The sequence below is a fragment of the Trichechus manatus genome, unplaced genomic scaffold (genome assembly GCF_000243295.1).
Source record: "Trichechus manatus latirostris isolate Lorelei unplaced genomic scaffold, TriManLat1.0 scaffold00036, whole genome shotgun sequence".
NCBI lineage: Eukaryota > Metazoa > Chordata > Mammalia > Sirenia > Trichechidae > Trichechus > Trichechus manatus.
The window spans coordinates 9338907-9358524 of record NW_004443972.1 but is presented as its reverse complement, the minus strand read 5'-3'; the positions used below and the strand labels follow the sequence as shown (position 1 = coordinate 9358524).

At 35.2% G+C, this 19618-nt stretch overlaps 1 protein-coding gene across 1 annotated transcript in view; it reads right to left on the bottom strand.

Moving 5' to 3' along the window:
- GALNT13 (polypeptide N-acetylgalactosaminyltransferase 13) overlaps nt 1-19618 on the bottom strand; it is a 668619-nt gene that overhangs the window by 242672 nt on the left and 406329 nt on the right. Inside the window, exons 5-7 of the mRNA XM_004375392.2 lie at nt 17892-18058; nt 12791-12998; nt 9779-9949 (exon numbers count right to left, since the gene is read on the bottom strand). Coding sequence (XP_004375449.1) covers nt 9779-9949; nt 12791-12998; nt 17892-18058 — 546 coding nt within the window. The remainder of the gene's footprint in view (nt 1-9778; nt 9950-12790; nt 12999-17891; nt 18059-19618) is intronic.

Here is a 19618-nt window from a genome sequence, read left to right as displayed (position 1 = left end):
TTCCACATCTGCTTTTTGTTCAACATCCTCTATTTCCTTCCAGAATCCTAATATAAAATGACAAAACCACCTTTTAACACCTTATTTTTTGGCCTACATGCAATTATTTCCCAAATACTTCCTCTTTTTCCTGAAATATTTTTTACTCTTAACTCTGTTCTCTCTTACCGTAATCACTATACAACTTTAGCCCTCATTATTTCTCGTTTGCTAATGGAATACTCTTGCCCCTAGATTCTGCTACCTCCAAAATTTATTCTACAAGCCACAGACAGGTTAAATTTTTTAAAAATCAAAACTGTTCTAAAAATGTTAACCAGATGTTCAGACATATTTTAAAGAATAAATTCCAGCTTCTTATCCTGGTATCAGTGATCTGGCACCACCCAATATGCTTTTCCTCGCTTCTGTTGTTAGCTGCCATCAAGTTGGCATACACACATCGTCACTTTGGATTTCATGGTGACCACATGCACAATGGAACAAAATTCTGTCTGGTCCTGAGCCATCCTCATGATGGTTTACGAATTAGGCTATTTTGACCCATAGGGTTTTCACGGGCTAGTTTTTGGAGGCAGATGGCTGGGCCTTTCCTCCTAAATCTTCTTAGTCTGAAAGCTCCTCTGAAACCTACTCAGCATCATAGCAACACAGACAGGTGGTGGCTGGGAATTGAGGTGCATTGGCTGGGAACTGAACTCAGGTTTCTGGCATTGAAGGTAAGAATTCTACCACTGAACCATTAATGCCCCCTTCCTCCTTTTTAACTACTCTGATTTCTTAAAAATATGTTTAGTTCTTATCAGTAAATGCTTTACACTTTCCCACCTTGGTGCATTTTCTCACATCCTTTCCTCACCTGGATTTCTTTTGAAAATTCACCTTATATGTTCAAACTTGCTCTATTCTTAGTACAATGCTATGCATTCCATGAATCCTGCCGTTAACACAAGCCCTTGCCTGTCAATATGTATAAAATCTTCCCCTTCTAGTTTATTCTGTAGCCCTTTATCTCTTTCTCTCTCAAGGTGCTTGTCACTTCTTATAGAGTATTATATTTATTTCTGTATGTTTATATACATATAATTAATATATTGGTTTAATGAATTACTCTTAATCGATATGTATTAAATAAATAAATGAGTCACGTACTTTCATGACCATAAAACAATATATTTGAAAAGCTAAAATTACTTGCAATTTTATTTCTGAAATCACAAAAATTAAAAAAAAAATTGTCGCATCTGTGAAATTGATGAGTGACAGAGATGCATGGATTCTTTAAAGGCCCTATCATTCTCACAACTGGACCAATAAGCAACATCATGATAAACGGAGAAAAGACTGAAGTCATCAAGGATTTCATTTTTTTGGATCCACAATCAACACCCATGGAAGCAGCAGTCAAGAAATCAAACGATGCATTGCATTGGACAAATCTGCTGTAAAAGACCTCTTTAAAGTGTTAAAAAGCAAAAATGTCACTTTGAGGACTAAGGTGTGCCTGACCCAAGCCATGGTGTTTTCAATCGCCTCATTTGCATGTGAAAGCTGGACAATGAAGAAGGAAGACCAAAGAAGAATTGACGCCTTTAAATTGTGGTGTTGGCAAAGAATATTGAATATACCATGGAATGCCAGAAGAACGAACAAATCTGTCTTGGAAGAAGTACAGCCAGAATGTACCTTAGACGCAAGGATGGTGAGGCTTCGTCTCATATACTTTGGACATGTTATCAGGAGAGACCAGTCCCTGGAGAAGGACATCATGCTTGGTAAAGTAGAGGGTCAATGAAAAACAGGAAGACTCTCAACAAGATGGAATGACACAGTGGCCGCAACAATGGGCTCAAGCATAATAACGATCATGAGGATGGTGCAGGACCAGGCAGTACTTCGTTCTGTTGTACGTAGGATCACTAAGAGTCGGAACTGACTCGACGGCACCTAACAACAATAACATAATCTAGTGGAATTTTCTAGGTTTTGGTTTGATGGTGTTTTAGAATTTATACTAGAAAGCTTTTTAACAATGTAGAATAATAAAGTACTCCCAATAGTAAGTATTTGCACATGGAAAAATATCGAAGATTTTCACCAGGAGTTGATAAATCAACAGAAATTTGAATAGACTACATTTGATTATTCAGTAATGTTAAAATGTAACATCTGAATTTTCACCAAGAAGACACTATATCTTGTCTTTCACACTAGAATCAACACTATTTGTATGAAAAGCACATAAAAACTAAGGAGACTGTACGAGGCAACCATGCTTAGGTTTTAGGAGTATGGACTTTACAGTTACACTGACCTAGTTTAAAATCCAACACCATAGTGTGTGACCTTCAGCAAGTCACATAAATTCTGTGTCTCAATTTTGTCATCTGTAAAATGGAGGTTATGTGAGTTATGTACATAATGTTCTTAGAAGAGTACCAGCAAACAGTAAGTACTATGCATTTTAAATATTATTGTTACTAAGAAAGAGGAAAACATCTGTGTTTGCTAATATTATCATTAGCTTTATTTTCATTGTTTTCAGGGTCCAATTTAAATTTTTAAAATAAAATTATAATATTTTAGAGCTCTAAAAATCCCTACAGATCATTTGGGCAATCAATGTGTTTAAGCGACTTGTTGAAGGATCCTCAAATAATTAGTGACTAAGAAAATAAATGTTTCTATCTATCTATCTATCTTTCGGTCTCTCTATCATCAACATGTATCATCTACCAATTAGCCATCTTTTAATTTATCCATGTAACTTACCCAGCGAAGGATCTGTGGTTAATTAGATATCACTTTTCCTGATTTCAAGCTCCAAATATACGGGCCACATTTTACTGTGATATTTAAAACTGCTCTTCAGAAGCAATTTCTTTCAAAGTTACTGAAATGCTCTTCCTTCTCACTAATTTTTTTCCTTTTATATATCAAGGTTCTATTTATGCTTACTTGGAAAATAACTAGTCTCTGGAGAAAAACTCCAAAGAAAGTTAGAGAGACTATAGATTAGCTTTAGGTTGTTATTTGCCATGGTTAAAGAACACGATAACTAGACTGTTAGTGTCTGGCTCTGTACTAATGAAATTACTCATACATTATATACCATGAGAAAGAGCAATGATAAAAATGAATATATAATTTTTTACCCAAATGTGAGGCATGAATAGCTGAAATCTTCACTCAAATTTTATTTATTTATTTTATCATAAACTTTAACGGCTTCATTTGGTAAACTATCTTGTAAGTTTACAATCCAAAGGAAAATTAAATGTTTCTCTCCTTCCTTCCTTATTCTGTCCACTATACCCAATATAGAAAGCAGAAGAGAAAGAAAGGAAGCAAAGACATCGATACTCTGAATAATCAAATGCTGAATGTGATTAAAGATTTTTGCAGAGGAAAAATGGGACGTTTGGTAGAAGGCTGCACACTATGACACCCATTTGAGCTTACGTTTTGGTATGAAGATGCAGCCTTTTGTAGAGAAGAAACTGTTACTTTAAGAGTTTGTGCCGGCTTCGGCTCTAAGCAAGGAAGCTTACTCAAATCCTATAGATTTGATGGAACACAAAGAGTTTCAAAGCTATTTTTAAAGGATAAGAAGAAAAATTAAAGAAAGTTCTGCTTCATATTACTTGTTTTGCTGCCAAGGAATCCATTTACCAACAAGTACTGGAATCAAATATCATATCCTTTGCTTAAAGGCCTATATTCCCAGTAAAGGAGTAGTTTTTTCCCCCCTTTCCCTTAATCCATTTTTATAATCCTCACAGCCTGAAACAGCCCTAAGCCTCTAAGAGGATGACTGTACTTGGTGCAAATTTTAATCTTTTCCTTTTCGTTTTACTTTATGCTTAATAGGGGTCAAAATCAACAATCGGGCCAGCTAGAATCAGATCCTTTAAAATGTTTTGGTTATGTTATAAAATTATTCAATGTATAAACGTGAAATTTAACTCATCACTCTGAAAACTTTCTATATCACTCCTGTATCCTTTTCATTTCAACTGATTTATAAAGTCTTATAATTATCTCCTAAACCATTTGTTAAAGCTGCTGTTGTTAATCGCCATTGGGTTGATTCCTACTCATGGCAACCCTATGTGTTACAGAGTAGAACGGCTCCATCGGGTTTTCTTGGCTATAATTCAAGGAAGCCTATCGCCAAGATTGTTCTTCTGTGGTATGCTCGGTGAGCTCAAACAGCCAACTTTTATGTTTGTACCATCGAAGCACTTTCTAAACCAATAGGAAGTAACATTACTGCTATTTTCCCCCCAAAATCTAGATCCACAGATTCTATCTGAGGTGGGGAATATTTTTTTCAGTTCTCTCAAAATCAGCATATATTAGATTTTAACATGAGTAAGAAAGGATGCTGAACAGTTGAACATTCCAAAGGTCAAACGTTTCTTTCAAAGTCTTTGTTTTGCTCACAACATTGACCTTCCATGTGTTGTTGCTTCAGTATTTCTTATTTTTTAGAAATGTCTCAACGGCTTTCAGAGTATCTACCTCAGTTTCTCTCCTCCAATCTAAAACTACATTTTAGTTGGACTGAAAAAAATATAATAGAGAAAATCTGACAGATTAAAAGTAAGAAATAAATTACTAGTCGCTATGAAATAATAGAGTAGCCCTAGTGGCGCAATGGTTAAGCACTCTCCCGCTAACCGAAAGGTCGGCGGTTTGAACCTGCCAGCAGCTCCGTGGGAGAAAGATGTGGTAGTCTGCTTCCGTAAAGATTTATAGCCTTGGAAACCCTATGACGCAGTTCTGCGCTGTCCTATAGTGTCGCTAGGAGTCTGAATTGACTTGACCGCAATGGGTTTGGTTTTTTTGGTTTATGAAACAGTGAGAAAACCAGACATTCCAAAGCCAGCTTCGGTGCTTCTTCTATGACAACATATAAGAAGGATGTATGAGATAACATACGTGAACATTCTGAGTTGTTCACAAAAAAGGCACCATAGTTGTAATTTGAGATATTACTAATCATGTATTTAATTTACTTGATCTTCTTAATAAGTTCTTAATTCAAATTGAGAGAAAAATAAATATATGAGAGATCAGACATATATTAACAAAAAGGGATATCTAAGTAATTAAAATATGTCAGGAGTTTTAACTTATAATTACATCTATGTTTGAGTTATAAGGATAGCAAGGACTCAAAGAAAATCTAAAACTCTTAGGTTTTACTTTGAGAAGATACTTAACATAATAATCCAAGTAAAAATGAAGAAAGTCATCTTAAAAATATTAATAATAACTAAACATAGGCAAAAGAATACATAGTGTATATGAATCCATTTATATACATTTTCAGGGTCAGGCAAAACTAACCAGTGATGATAGAAAGTATTGTCATTGTTGTTGGTTGCCATCAAGTCGATTCCAGATAATCATTACCTTGTGGCAGATGGTAGGAATTGACCAGCAGAGGGTATTAGGGAACCTTCTGTGGGGATGGAAATTTTTTATATATTGAGGTGGGTGGCAGTCACACAGGTGAATATATATATATTTATAAAAGTTCATGGAGCTGTATATATACCTCACTGCATGTATTATGGAAACCCTGGTGGCGTAGTGGTTAAGAGCTATGGCTGCTAACCAAAAGGTTGGCAGTTTGAATCCACCGGGCGCTCCTTGGAAACCATATCGGGCAGTTCTACTCTGTCCTGTAAGGTTGCTATGAGTCAGAATGGACTCGATGACAATGGGTTTTTTTGGTTTGGTATGTATTACGTATTTTATAACTCAATAAAAATATTTATATAACAAAAAAGAGTCCATGAGCTAAGACACAAAAAGTAAAAAAAAAGTAGACTTGAAAGACAATTTAAATGGTAGATTTCTAATAAGGAAATCTATTTTCATCAGTGAGAAATTAAAGTAGAAACTAATTTCTTTATAAGTATCAATTGAGGTCACTTACAGGACATAATTAAGAGAGAAAAGCAATCAGTAACATTTAAGCCAGGCTGTTTTTCAGATGTACACACCAGTAGACACAGCTAAATCCCATGCATTCACACTCAGGCTACTCATGCTGGCCTCTCTGCTTTGTCCAGCATATACATGGCCAATACCAGACAGTGAGCGCCTTTAGAGCAGAGATTGACATACTCATCTTTGTATATCCAGCACCTAGTGCAGTGCTCAACAGTGTGTATAAATATGTATTTGCATATGGAATCCAACTCTTTCCAGCAGTTTAAACCAAATCAGCTCAAATGTTGTGCGTGTTAGAAAAATGCATAATGCATCCCCAAACTAATTAAATGATCGGGAGGATAACCAGGTAATTTATGCTACTACTTGTCTATTCCATTAGGTAATGCTATATGGATTTCAGTTAGGGCTGTGTTTGATGAGTTTCACACTCATCCATTTCCCAAGCAGTAATGAAAATGGGCTGGTAACTGAAAGGTTGAAGTTTTGAGTCCACCCAGAGGGGCCATGGAAAAAAGGCATGGTGATCTACTTCAGAAAAATTGGCCATTGAAAACCCTATGGAGCACAATTCTACTGACACGCATGGGTTCACCGTGAGTTAGAATGGACTCAGTGACAACTGATTGAAGCCTCTACGTTGAGGGTCACAAATTTAAGAGATGGCAGAAGCCAGGCAAATAAAATTAATATATGAAGTAGGTTAGTTGCAATAAACATATTTCTCTCATCTTTGGTTGAGACACAGGTGCAGAGAAATATTTCCCCAAGAAAAGCTGAAGTGGAAGAATCATGACAAGTAGCAACTGACCCTTAGACTCAGTCAAGGAGACAATTATAAGTAGTGTGGGGAATGGGCTAAACTTTCATTCTACTTCTATGTGGGCAGCTTCTACAAAACTCTAGCTGATGAATACTGGGCCATCATACCAAGGTCTGACTTTTTAAGAAAAGCTGGAAATCCAGATTTTTATTTAAAGCATCCCATTTTTCAATGATGGTAAAAAGTTTTCTAAATGTAAGACACTATGAAAGACAAAACACATCTACAAGCCATATTTGGCACACAAGCTCCTAGTTTATGACCCCTGCTTTAACAATTTGATTACTCTATTGTAATCAAATATAACTCAATTGTTGCAGACATAATTGAGATATTCCTGAAAAGTCATATCATCTGGCCACTAAAATGTCAAGGGGAATTTACTGATTAAAGAGAACCAAATATTCATGGTTATGTATGTGCTTATTCCATATCCATACTTGTGTAAATGCCAAGTATTCCACACAATCCATGTCTTGTCAAAATGAAAATATCAAAGCCCAGAAGTTGCCAATAGAAGAACGAGAAGTATAACCATTATAAGCTTTACTTTAAATGTAGTATAACCGAGTTTAGGTCACAAGTTCAAGGTGGCTCTCAATTTATGCAGATCCATGATTGTGTTTCTAAATGATGACTAACTAGCCAATTACAGCGACTATGAAGTGTCATAACTGACATTTTAAATGATGCATTTCACTAAGAAAACTAAAATTTCAGCCTCATTTTAATCATGTTAGCTATTCAGAATTCTGTTAATCAAGTAGGAAAAAAAAAAATCTGTGTTCAACACCTAGAAAGATTTATCTGTTTGTGCAAATGTGAGAAAAATGATCACATCGTCAGGTAATAGATTAAGAATACAAAGAAAGTTCACATTACAGCTATACTGATGAAAATTACCTGCAGGCTGTTATAACACAGCCAGTGAATTAATTAACCTTTTGCCATAAAAATCTAAAAACTTCAGCAAGACTGAGGTTCTCTGTTTCTCTTGCTCTAGTTCCGTCAGCATTTCAGAAAATGAAATGATGTGCTGTTCCCGAGGTGAACAAATGAAACATTCTTAGATTTCGTCAGCCCTCCTTCTTATTTCAATAAAGTCCCGTAAATGGTGCTTAAAATATGCTAGAAGCTTCACATTTGTTTTAGTTGAGAAATAATGGCTGATTTCTATGTAGACCTTTACTTTTATGAATGAGATCAGTAATTTCTTACTATGAATCTTGGATAACTGTTATCTGTCTTTTGACTTTGTGAAGAAATAAAGTTAAATAAAGTATGTCTTTTGCCATTGAGTTAAGAAAATGGGTACAAACACGCATTGTTTTAAACTTCAGTTTTAAATGAATACGAGTATTATCTATATTTAAGTGGGTCAAGAATTTGGATAGTTTTCACTTGGGATCAGAAGCTTAAAAATAAACTAACAGTAAATGAAACCATGATCTGTGAAAATACAAAACCAAAAAGCCAAACTTGTTGCCATTGAGTCAATTCTGACTCATAGCAACCTTATAGGACAAGAGTAGAACTACCCCATAGGGTTTCCAAGGAGCAACTGGATTGAAACTGCTGACCTTTTGGTTAGTGGCTGAGCTCTTTAACCACTGCACCACCAGAACTCCTCTGGGAAAATAGGATCTCTAATAAACAATGATAATATGATCCACTGCATTTCCTCAGGTTGCTAAAGGCAAGGATCAAGAAGGCTTGGTGAATGTGAAGATTACAGCGAGATTTAAGTGCTACTGGATAAATTGCACTTTAAATATTGACATAATAATTTTATATATCTTTATGTAATTTTTAGGAGGCACATATATTTTTCTCATTGATGTGGTAATATCTCCTTTAGAGGGCTAATGGCCCCAATATTTAATTGTTCAATAGCGAACAATTAGGGTTGTTCTCTGCCATTAGCTAATTGATAGAGTTTAGACTTAACGAATCCATTATTTAATTAAATAGCCTGGACAACGGATAAGTCATCTCTTCAGTAGGTTATGTTTAGATAGATAATGACTTCTATACACTGCATTAAAATGTTATGGCATTTCTGTATTGTTCCAGCTAAATGATGATTTGCCAAATTCAGCTTTAAAGAGCTAAACTAGTGAACTGTCTTCCCAAAGTATCGTTCAGGAAATTATTTTTGGTTGCAGGTAAGAGGTACACAATAATGTTTTAAGGTAGAGAGGTAGCAATTTTTTGTTAATAACGTGGGTAATGTTTACCCTAGATAACAAAATATGCATATAATACTTCTTATTTTGTATTAAAGGCAAACACACTTTACTAATACATATTTCAAATTAAATAGCCGTGCTAAGTAATTTGGAATAAACAATAAATCTTCAACAATTATTAATATATTAACATTTTCCAAATGGACTTTTCTATTGTAACTCTAAGGAACAAAGTTCTTTAAGTTTAGTAAATTTAGGATAGTTACCAAAACATTTTGGTTATTTCAATTTTGAACATTTCGATTGTAAAGTGCATACCTTTAGGTAAGATATATATATTTATCTGAAGTGTCAAGACTAGCACATTCCTGTCAAACATTAAACTTAAATAAATTTGAATATAAGAATACAGAAAGTTTCAAAAGAAATTTGGCACTTTTGCTAATATTTAAGTTTGCCTGTGTCAGTTTAAACTGGGTTTAATACTGCCATTGATTCTTATATGATCGTGTAGTGTTTGCATTTCTACTATTTATCACCTACAACTACTTTTCCAAAAATGTATTTGTAAGAAAATACTATATTTAACTGTAACACATGAAAGATTAAGAAACTAAAATGTTTTCTGGACTTCCTTGATTTGAAATATTCCCAGAGACTATACATATATATACGTGTGAAGAATAAATACATGACTTTAAAAGAAAAAAATCTTTAAAATGAAAAGACAAATTTAGAATACTTCCTTAATTATTATGGGAATACACGTGGTACCTTTTAGGAGATATGATCTACATACCTGACGGATAATGTTCTGTCTCCTTTCCTCCTATCCATTTCTCTTTGGGGAACAGGATACCAGCGGAAATTCAGTTTCCAGTTAAAACCTCCATAAGTCATATCTGACCCAGCCATATATTCAAAGGTATCATCACTAATCACATCGATGATGGGGCATACAACTGTTTTCCTACAGAAAAATTAAAACCAGCTTACATATAATCAGCTTACCTATAAATGATATATTTTACATTAGCTTCTTCAAAATATAAACAGTATGCTGAAATTTAATTATTTTGTGATTTTAATATGACTTGATTTTCATTTTATCCATTTCTCTATGAAATTATTTCCTCTGACTACAACTCCCTTACAATCTACTTTATACTATCATGTATAATCTAATCAACTGTACTAATTGACTTTCAAGCTGATTTCCAAATGTGTTCTAAGTACTAACTCAGCAGGATGAGCATGGTCTATTTTTCATAAAACCTCCATCCACAGCATGATTAGTAGAGCTGCTTTGAGATTATGCATCATTTTAGCTACAACCCACTGAAAATCAATAGCATGCAGGGAGGGGAGAATGGGTGATGGGAAATTAGATCTGGTAGTTTGCGTCTCAAATAGAGTAGGTTAGCTTAAACAGATAGTTCTGAGAAAATCTTCAGAGAGAAAATACCTCCCAGAAAACAAACAAAAATCAACAAACAACAGCAACAATAACAGTCATGATCTCTAAGTAAATATTTCTTATGAAGGTTATTGTGCCATGACAATTTCTAAGTGAACTGTCCTAGAATTAAGTTTACAGTCACAGTCCTGATGACATTTTAAGATGGGGAAAGCTAAACAACTTTAGTCAGCTGTGTTCTTATCCCGTAACCCAGTTTTCTAATAGTAAGAGGAACAACAGGTGCACTTGGTGGATTTTTAGGGTAAGAAAATTTTCTCTTGACAGATCATTAGGTACTTTTTAAATCCAGGTTGTGCCTTCTCCCATTTTTTTTTTTTTAACCTATTCCCAGCTTTATATGTTTTTATGGCGCCAAAACATCTGTCTTCTCCACGAGTAAATGTTCAGCTCTACCCATGACTATGCTGATGTTAGCTAATTCTGAAGACTAGAGATAAGTTTTTCATGTTTGGTTGAAGGCAAAAATACAAATATGTTTCTGAAGCGGCCACAGAAGTGGAAAGCAAAGAAGTGATGTTACTTATTTATTCTTGTTTTATGATACCAGTATCACCAATGCTTACTTTTTAATTAGGTTTTATATTCCACCCAATTGGCCAAAGTATGAAATTCTCTGAAATCAGTAGGATTCATCTAATCTTGGAAAAGTTTCCTGGAAGGTAATTCTGGTTCCAACAAAATTGATATCTTTTTCTCATTCCTAATTAGATTTAATAATTTAATTTGTAGGGAGAATAAATTATTAGATACAATAACCTTGAAAAGGACTTTATTATCTATTTACAGTGCAAATGGTTAATGCTTTCAGCTGCTAATCAAAAGGTTGGAGGTTTAAGTCCACCCAGAGATGCCTTGGGAGGAAGACTTGGCAATCTACTTACAAAAAACAAACAAACAGCCCTATAGAGCACAGTTCTACTTTGACACACATGGAGGAGTCACCATGAGTTAAAATCAACTTGATGGCAACTGGTTGGTTATGGTAACATTGGAATTTATAACCAGGACAAGAAATTAGAGTTGATTATTATATGTAAATACAATTTAAATATGTTGTTGATTAAAAAATGAATGTCCTATGCATGACTATATTTAAACAATATATTAAAAACTCCCTAAGTTGAATATTAAACACATGCTTTTAAAAGCAGTCTATGAAAAATTATCAGCAAACACATTGAAGATGCTCCAAGTTCATTTTACTTTGTCAGTGTTACTCTCCTGTGGTTACTGTACAATACATGGAGTGGAAAAAATATTATTAGCTGTGTACTACACGCACTTGACTAAAAAGCTCCTACTGCTTTCTTCAACTGCTATGGTTTATTTTACTGACAGCTTCCATCCATCTCCCTGGCAAGTCCAAATCCTGCCATTTATGTGATATGCCTGGACTGGCCCAGACTAAGCAGCATCTGTCTTGGATGCTTAATTAAAGACTTCAGTTCTAGAAAGACCTTTCTCCTGTAGGTAAGAGGTACTATGTAAGCTTTGTTGCTACATCAAAGACACAATTCAATGATAGCTGTCTTCATTAGATGCTTGGAAATTGTACTCATTTATCACAATGTTTATGAATATCTGAAAAAGAAAAGCTAGTACTTCACAGCGTCATTATCAGAAAGAATTTTCTGTAAGGGTTCTTAATTTCTATGAAGCATTATTCAGTTTTTCAGATTTCAAAATTTCTATGTACAAGTGGCAATATTATTTAAATAATATTGTTTATGATTCTTATAACTATGCTCTGTATGTTGTTTTCAAATCATGGTTTTATTTCAGTGGAGGGGTGTGTGTGTATGTGTACGGATCTGTTTGTTTTTAAGACCTTCAAAGTGATTTTGAACTAGAATCTAACTAAGGATCTGACTAAGGATACAGTAGAGAGAAACGTGACCTGGAAGTGAGAAAAACAGAATTGCTTTTGCCAGCATTTCCAGTAACTGGGGCAAGCTATTTAATTTCTTTGTTCCTCCCTACTATTAGCTATAGATAAGAATGTCTACATTGTGGTTATGAGGACACACTGTGGTGCTCCGAAAGTGTGCTTTATAAAATATTGTACTACATCTGGGTGGACTGATTTCCTTCACCTAAATACTATTATTCAACACATTTTTAATTGTTTAACTTGTTTGACTATTAAGCAAATGCTCATATTAATCATGAATAAGTTAAGATCTTATTTACTAAATAAAGAGAAAAACTTCTATTTTAAAAGCTAGGAAATAATCCTTCTGAAAATTGCAACTTAGAGGTTCTGATGGAGAGCTAGAACTGTCCTAACAGGTTCAGTCATAATCCAGGCAGACATACGACATGATTTCTTACCTGTCTTCCTTTATTCTCGCCAGCAAGGGCTCCAGCCATCCTAAAGTGCATTCACAGTGTGCATCAAGAAAAGTTATGACCTGCCCTTTTGAAGCTGCTGCTCCTCGAAGGCGGGCACGTATTAACCCAGAGCGCTCTTCCATCCTAATAATTTTTACTGGCACTTCTAAATTTTTCACATGATTCTCTAATGTCAACTTGAGAAAATCTGTAACATACAATTAGAATGTATAAGATAATTTTCAAACTGTTTTAAGACACAACAGGGATACTGCCCAGATGGAAATGCAACACATAGAAATGGTGGCCAACTCCTTCTTATCAATTTTTTTGCATTAGATGAAATAAAGATGTAGAGGTTCCATCAGTCAATTGATGTACAGTTTATCGTGACCAAATCTGTTACTTGGCTGACACATATAAAGCTAAAACTGGAAGTTAATATGATACCAGAGTCTAATTTGCAAACTGGGCAACACTGGCAAATGCAGTCTCCTTAATTATAAGTTATTTGTTTTTGCCTGAACTAAAAGAAAAACAGACAAGTATCTACAAAGTCATGTAAATGCTCAATAATATGATCACATGAGTTGAGGAAAAATGATTTTTAAAAGTCAGTTTTGCTGATTTCTCAGATTAGGAAGAGCCAAACAGAATCATCAGAGAAAATGAAATAATTAGTTATTTGTTCCTGGAGTTGGCACTGATGAAGTATATTGATTAAAATTTGGTAGGTTGTTGTGGGCTAACTGGTAAATACAGATAGTTGACCAGCTGTATTTTTGATAATCATAAAACTTTCTAATTAAAAATTATATAAGAGTTTTAAATTTTTATGTTGTTGATGTTATGTTCTGTCGAGTTGGTTCCGACTCGGAGCAGCCCTATGTACAACAGAATGAAACAGTTTGATCCTGTGCCATCCTCACAATCATCGTTATGTTTGAGCACATTGTTGCAGCCACTGTGTCAATCCATCTCATTGAGGGTCTTCTTCTTCTTCACTGACCTTGTACTGTACCAAGTATGATGTCTTTCTCCAGGGACTGGTCCCTCCTGAAAACAGGTCCAAAGTATGTGAGATGAAGTCCCGCCATCCTTGCTTCTAAGGCACATTCTGGCTGTACTTCAGAGTTGTTCGCTCTTCTGGCAGTCAGTATATTCAATATTCTTCACCAACACCATAATTCATAGGTTCAATTACTCTTCTGTCTTCCTTATTCATTGTCCAGCTTTCACACACATACGAGGCATATGAGGAATTTTTATGAGGTCCCATTTATTTTGTCTTTTGATGTTTGTGCTTTTGTTATTATATTAGATAATCCATTATTGAAAGCTAGGCCTGACAGTGTTGCCCCTGCTTGTTCTTGTAGGAATTTTATGGTTTCAGTTTACACATTTAGGTTCTTAATCCATTTTGAATTTGTTTTTGTGTATGGTGTGAGGCATGGATCCTGTTTCATTTTTCTGCATGTAGAAATCCAGTTTTACTAGCATCATTTATTGAAGAGACTCTTCTCTCCCCATTGAATGGATTTAGCATCCTTGTCAAAAATCAGTTGACCATAGATGTGTGGGTCTATTTATGCATTTTCAATTCTATTTCATTGGTCTATGTCTATTGTTATATCAGTACCAGGCTGTTTTGATTACCCTAGTTGTGTAGTATGTTTTAAAATCTGGAAGTGTGAGTCCTCCTACTTTGTTCTTCTCTTTCAACATTATTTTAGCTATTTGGGGCCTCTTGCCATTCCATATAAACTTGAGGATTGGTTTTTCTATTTCTGTAAAGAAGGCTGTTGGAATTTTTATGGGGATTGCATTGAATTTATAGATTGCTTTGGGTAGTATTGACATTTTAACAATACTAAGTTTTCTAATCCATGAACATGGAACATCCTTCTATTTATTTAAATCTTCTTTAATCTCTTTCAGCAGTGTTTTGCCTGGTTAGATTTAAACCTAGGTATTTTATTCTTTTAGATGCTATTGTAAATGGAATTGTTTCCCTAATTTCCCTTTCAGATTTCTCATTGCCGGTTTACAGAAACCCAAATTATTTTTGTTTGTTGACTTTCTATCCTGCAACTTTGCTAAATTCCTCTATTAGCTCTGGAAGTTTTCTTGTGGACTCTTTGGGATTTTCTATGTATAGGATCATATCAACCATGAATAGAGATAATTTGACTTCTCCTTTTCCAATCTGGATACCTTTTACTTCTTTTTCTTGCCTTATTTCTCTGGCTAGGACTTCTAATACAATATTGAATAGAAGGGGTGAGAGCAGGCACCATTATCTTGTTCCTCATTTCAAGGGGAAAGTTCTCATTCTTTCTCCATTAAGTATAATATTGGCTATTGGCTTTTTATATACGCTCTGAATCATACTGAGGAATTTCCCTTCTATTTCAATCTTCTTCTTTAGAGTTTTCATCAAGAAAGGGTGTTTGGTTTTTATCAAATGCCTTTCCTGCATCCATAGAGAAGATCATGTGAAGACGAAATAAATAAACGGGACCTTATAAAAATTAAAAAAAAAATGTTTATCAAAAGACTTTACCAAAAAAAAATGAAAAGTTACCAGCTGGGATGATATCTTTGGACACCATATATCTGACAAGAATCTATTACCCAAAATATATATAAAACTTAAATAACTTAACCACAAAAAGACAACCCAATCATAAAATGGGCAAAGGACTTGAATAGACATTTCACCAAAGAGGGTATTCAAATGGCCACCAAACACAAGAAAAGATGTCAGCAGCATTAGCCATCAGAGAGATGCAAATCAAAACCACAATGAGATATAATTTCACTCCCAAAGGATGGCTACGATAAAAAGAAAAAAACAGAAAATAACAGATGTTGATGAAGATGTGGGGAAACTGGAACCCTTATCTATTGCTGGTGGGAATGCAAAATGGTACAGCCATTGTGGAAAACACTGTGGCAGTACCTCAAAAAACTGAAAATAGAGCTACTACTTATCCCAGAAATTCCACTCCTAGGTATATACCCAAAAGACATGAAAGTAGAGACTCAAAGAGACTTGTACGCCAATGTTCACTGCACCACAATTCACAACAGCCAAGAGGTGGAAACAACCTAAATGCCCATCAACAGATGAATGGATAAAGAAAATGTGGTACATATATACTATGGAATACTACTCAGCTAGTAGGAGAAATGAAGTCTTGATACATGCTACAGTATGGATGGAGCCTGAAGACTCTATGGTGAGAGAAATAAGCCAATCAAAAAAGGACAAATATTGTATGACCTCACTTATACAAAAAGATAAGAAAAGGCAAGTGTATAGAGACCAAAGCTTATCAGTGGTTACCAAGAGTGGGAGGGGAAGGGGGTTAATGGTGATGGAAAAATCACATTGATTAAGGGTAAGGTTGCACAGCTGATTATTGTTAATTGCTGTCAATAAATCGAACACCTGTAAAATTTGAATTGGCAAAAGTTGTGTGATAGATATTGTCTTAGTCATCTAGTGCTGCTCTAACAGAAATACCACAAATGGATGGCTCTAACAAAGAGAAGTTTATTCTCTCACAGTCCAGTAGGCTACAAGTCCAAATTCAGGGCGTCAGCTCCAGAGGAACACTTTCTCCATCAGCTCTGGAGGAAGGTCCATGTCATCAATCTTCCTTTGGTCTGGGAGCTTCTCTGCACAGGAACCTCAGGGCCAAAGGACGCGCTCTGCTCCCAGCACTGCTTTCTTGGTGGTATGAGGTTCCCATGTGTCTCTCCTCACTTCTCTCTTTTATATCTCAAAAGAGAATGGATTAAGACGCTATCTAATCTTGTAAACCTCATCAGTATAAACTCATTATAGTGATAGAGTTTACAACACATAAGGAAATGACATCAGATTTACAAAATGGTACACAATCATACAATATTGGGAATCATGACCCGGCCAAGTTGATAGATATTTTTGGGGGACACAATTCAATCCATGACAGATGTATTTACAACAACAACAACAAAAACAGCAGCTGCTGAGGCTGCTTATGTATAACCAAACACCTCATAGGATTTGGTTCCTTGGTTTGGGAGGTTTAGAGTCATGGTTTCATGGGACATCTCAGTTAACTGGCCTACAGATGTGTTTATTGCTTCTGTTCTACATCCTACTTTGTTGCATAGTGGCTAGAATCTTAAAAGCTAGAAAGCAACCAGCCAAGGTACAACAATTGGTCTCCATCCAGCTGAAGCAACAGGAAAAGAAGAGTAAAGTCACGTGTCAGATGAAGAAACTGAAAAAATGTCTGCCTTGAGCATTATGCTCTTTTAAGAATTATCTATATGGGATCAAATTGACAACAGCAACTTTAAAGATTATATAAGAACCTTAGAGGCCAGTGAGTTTATGTTGATGGGAGCGGCAGAATAACTGAGAAAAGGAGGGTGAGAATGGTTTCACAACTTGAAGAATGTAATCAAAGTCACTAAATTGTACATGTACAAACTGTTGAATTGGTGTATGTTTTGCTACATACATTCTCAAAACAAAATAAATAAATTTAGAAAAAATTTTTAAAAAGTACTTGCATGTAAGAATCTGTGTACTGTTTTATCAGTCACGGAATGTATTGGGAAATTCCCATCCTTGTAACAAATGTGTACTTTGATAACATTAAAAACACCTTTGACTTCGTGTATTTGAATGTGAGAAACTGTACATTGTTTTCTCATTCACACAATGTATTTGGAACTTTCCAGTCCTTGTAACACAAAGTATATTTTGATACATGTAAAACTCCTTTGACTTCATGTACTTGAATGGGAGAAACTATACATTGTTTTGTCATTCACACAATGTATTGGAAACTTTTCCATTCTTGTCACACAAAGTGTACTTTTATAACATGGAATGCATTTTTGACTTCATGTACTTGAATGGGAGAAATGGAACATTGTTTTGTCATTCACAGAATGTACTGGAAACTTTCCCATCCTTGTCACACGAAGTGTATACTTTGATAGCATATAAAATTCTTTGGACTTCATGTACTTGAAGATACTGTACATTTTTTTCTCACTCATACATACAAAAAATTATATAAGAAAATATGTATACCTCTTTCACTGGCATCATCTACCAAGATGACCTCAGAGAGTAGATAGTGTGGGGAGCGGTTTATAACACTGTAAACAGTTCTAAGGAGAGTGCTCCAAGCTTCATTATGAAACACAATGACTACACTTGTGTTTGGTAGTTCATCAGGGTAGACCTTTGTCTTGCATCTGGAAAAGAGGAAAGAAGAGGAGCAAGTAAATAACTTCATTTTTCATTCTGATCACAAAAATAAAAATATCAATAGTAATATGACTTTAATCTTGAAAGCCCATTACTAAGGAAACATTTTATGAATACCTAAAATTATTTTCTACAAAAAAAAAACATTTTATTTTTCATAAATGCTGCAAGTAATCACTTGGCATTTTGAAAATTAAATATGCGTAATTACTAATATTTTATTTTAACTCCTGCAGGGAACAAAGCAGCATGATCTCCATGAGTCTAAGAAAGCTAAAATAATATTCTGGGCCTGTCAATAGAGGACGAGGTACAACAGGGACAGATGAATTCATTCAGTGAATATAATTTCATTCTTTGTTTAGAAAAAAGAATTATTATATAACTCAAAAGTCTTAAGAATATAAAAGATATATGTCTAGAATGTTTTGAAGCATGTAAATCCGAGATTATTTTCTATTCTAAATTCTAGACATATATGCTTTCCATTTGGTTTGAGAATGCTATAAGCCTGTCTAATTTGAAGGAAAGGTTTAGGGGCCAACATGCATTTTTCAAATTCTCAACTAGTACTTGTATTAACTTTCTAGAACCGCTTTAACAAAGTACCACAAACTGGATGATTTCAAACTATAGAAATTTATTCTCTCATACTTCTGAAGGCTAAAAGTCTGAAATCAAGGTGTCTATAGGGCCATGCTCTGTCTGAAGGCTCTAAGAAAGAATCTTTCCTTGCCTCTTTCAGCTTCTGGTAGTTGCTGGCAATACTTGGCATACCTAGGCTTACAGTTCCATCACTCTGATTTTTGCCTCCATCTTTACATAGCTCCTTTCCTGTGTGCATTTCTGTGTCCGAATTTCCCTCTTCTTATAAGGAAACTAGTCATTGGATAAGGGATCCTGGTGACGCAGCGGTTAAGTGCTAAGCTGTTAACCAAAAGGTCAGTGGTTTGAACCTACAAATGGCTCTGCAGGAGAAAGATGTGACAATCTTCTTCTGTAAAGATTACAGCCTTGGAAACCCTATGGGGCAGTTCTACTCTGTCCTATTGGGTCAATCTGAGTCAGCATCTACCTCACAATGATGGGTAAATCATTGGATTAGAGCCCACCCTTGTCAAGTGTGACCTCATTTTAACTTGATCACATCTGCCAAGAGCCTATTTCCAAATAAGGTCATATTCACAGGTTCTGAGTTGACATGAATTTTTGGGAGACCCTATTTGACCCAATACAGCATTATAAAATCAAAACCAGAGATCGATAAAGAGATTAGGCTACCAGCACTTCTAAAACTTTAATGTACATAGGAATCACCTGGCCATTTGTTAAAATTCAAATTTGATTCAGTAGGTCTAGGGTGGGGCCTAAGGGTCTGCTTTTCTAAAAGTTCCCAGGTGATTCAGATGCTGGTGGTCCCTGGAGCACACCGATTGGTAAGGCGCTACACCATAATTGTTATCACTCTTTTTTACTGGCCTGACAGAGACTGGAGAAACCCCGAGACTATGGCTCCCGGACACCCTTTTCGCTCAGTGGTGAAGTCA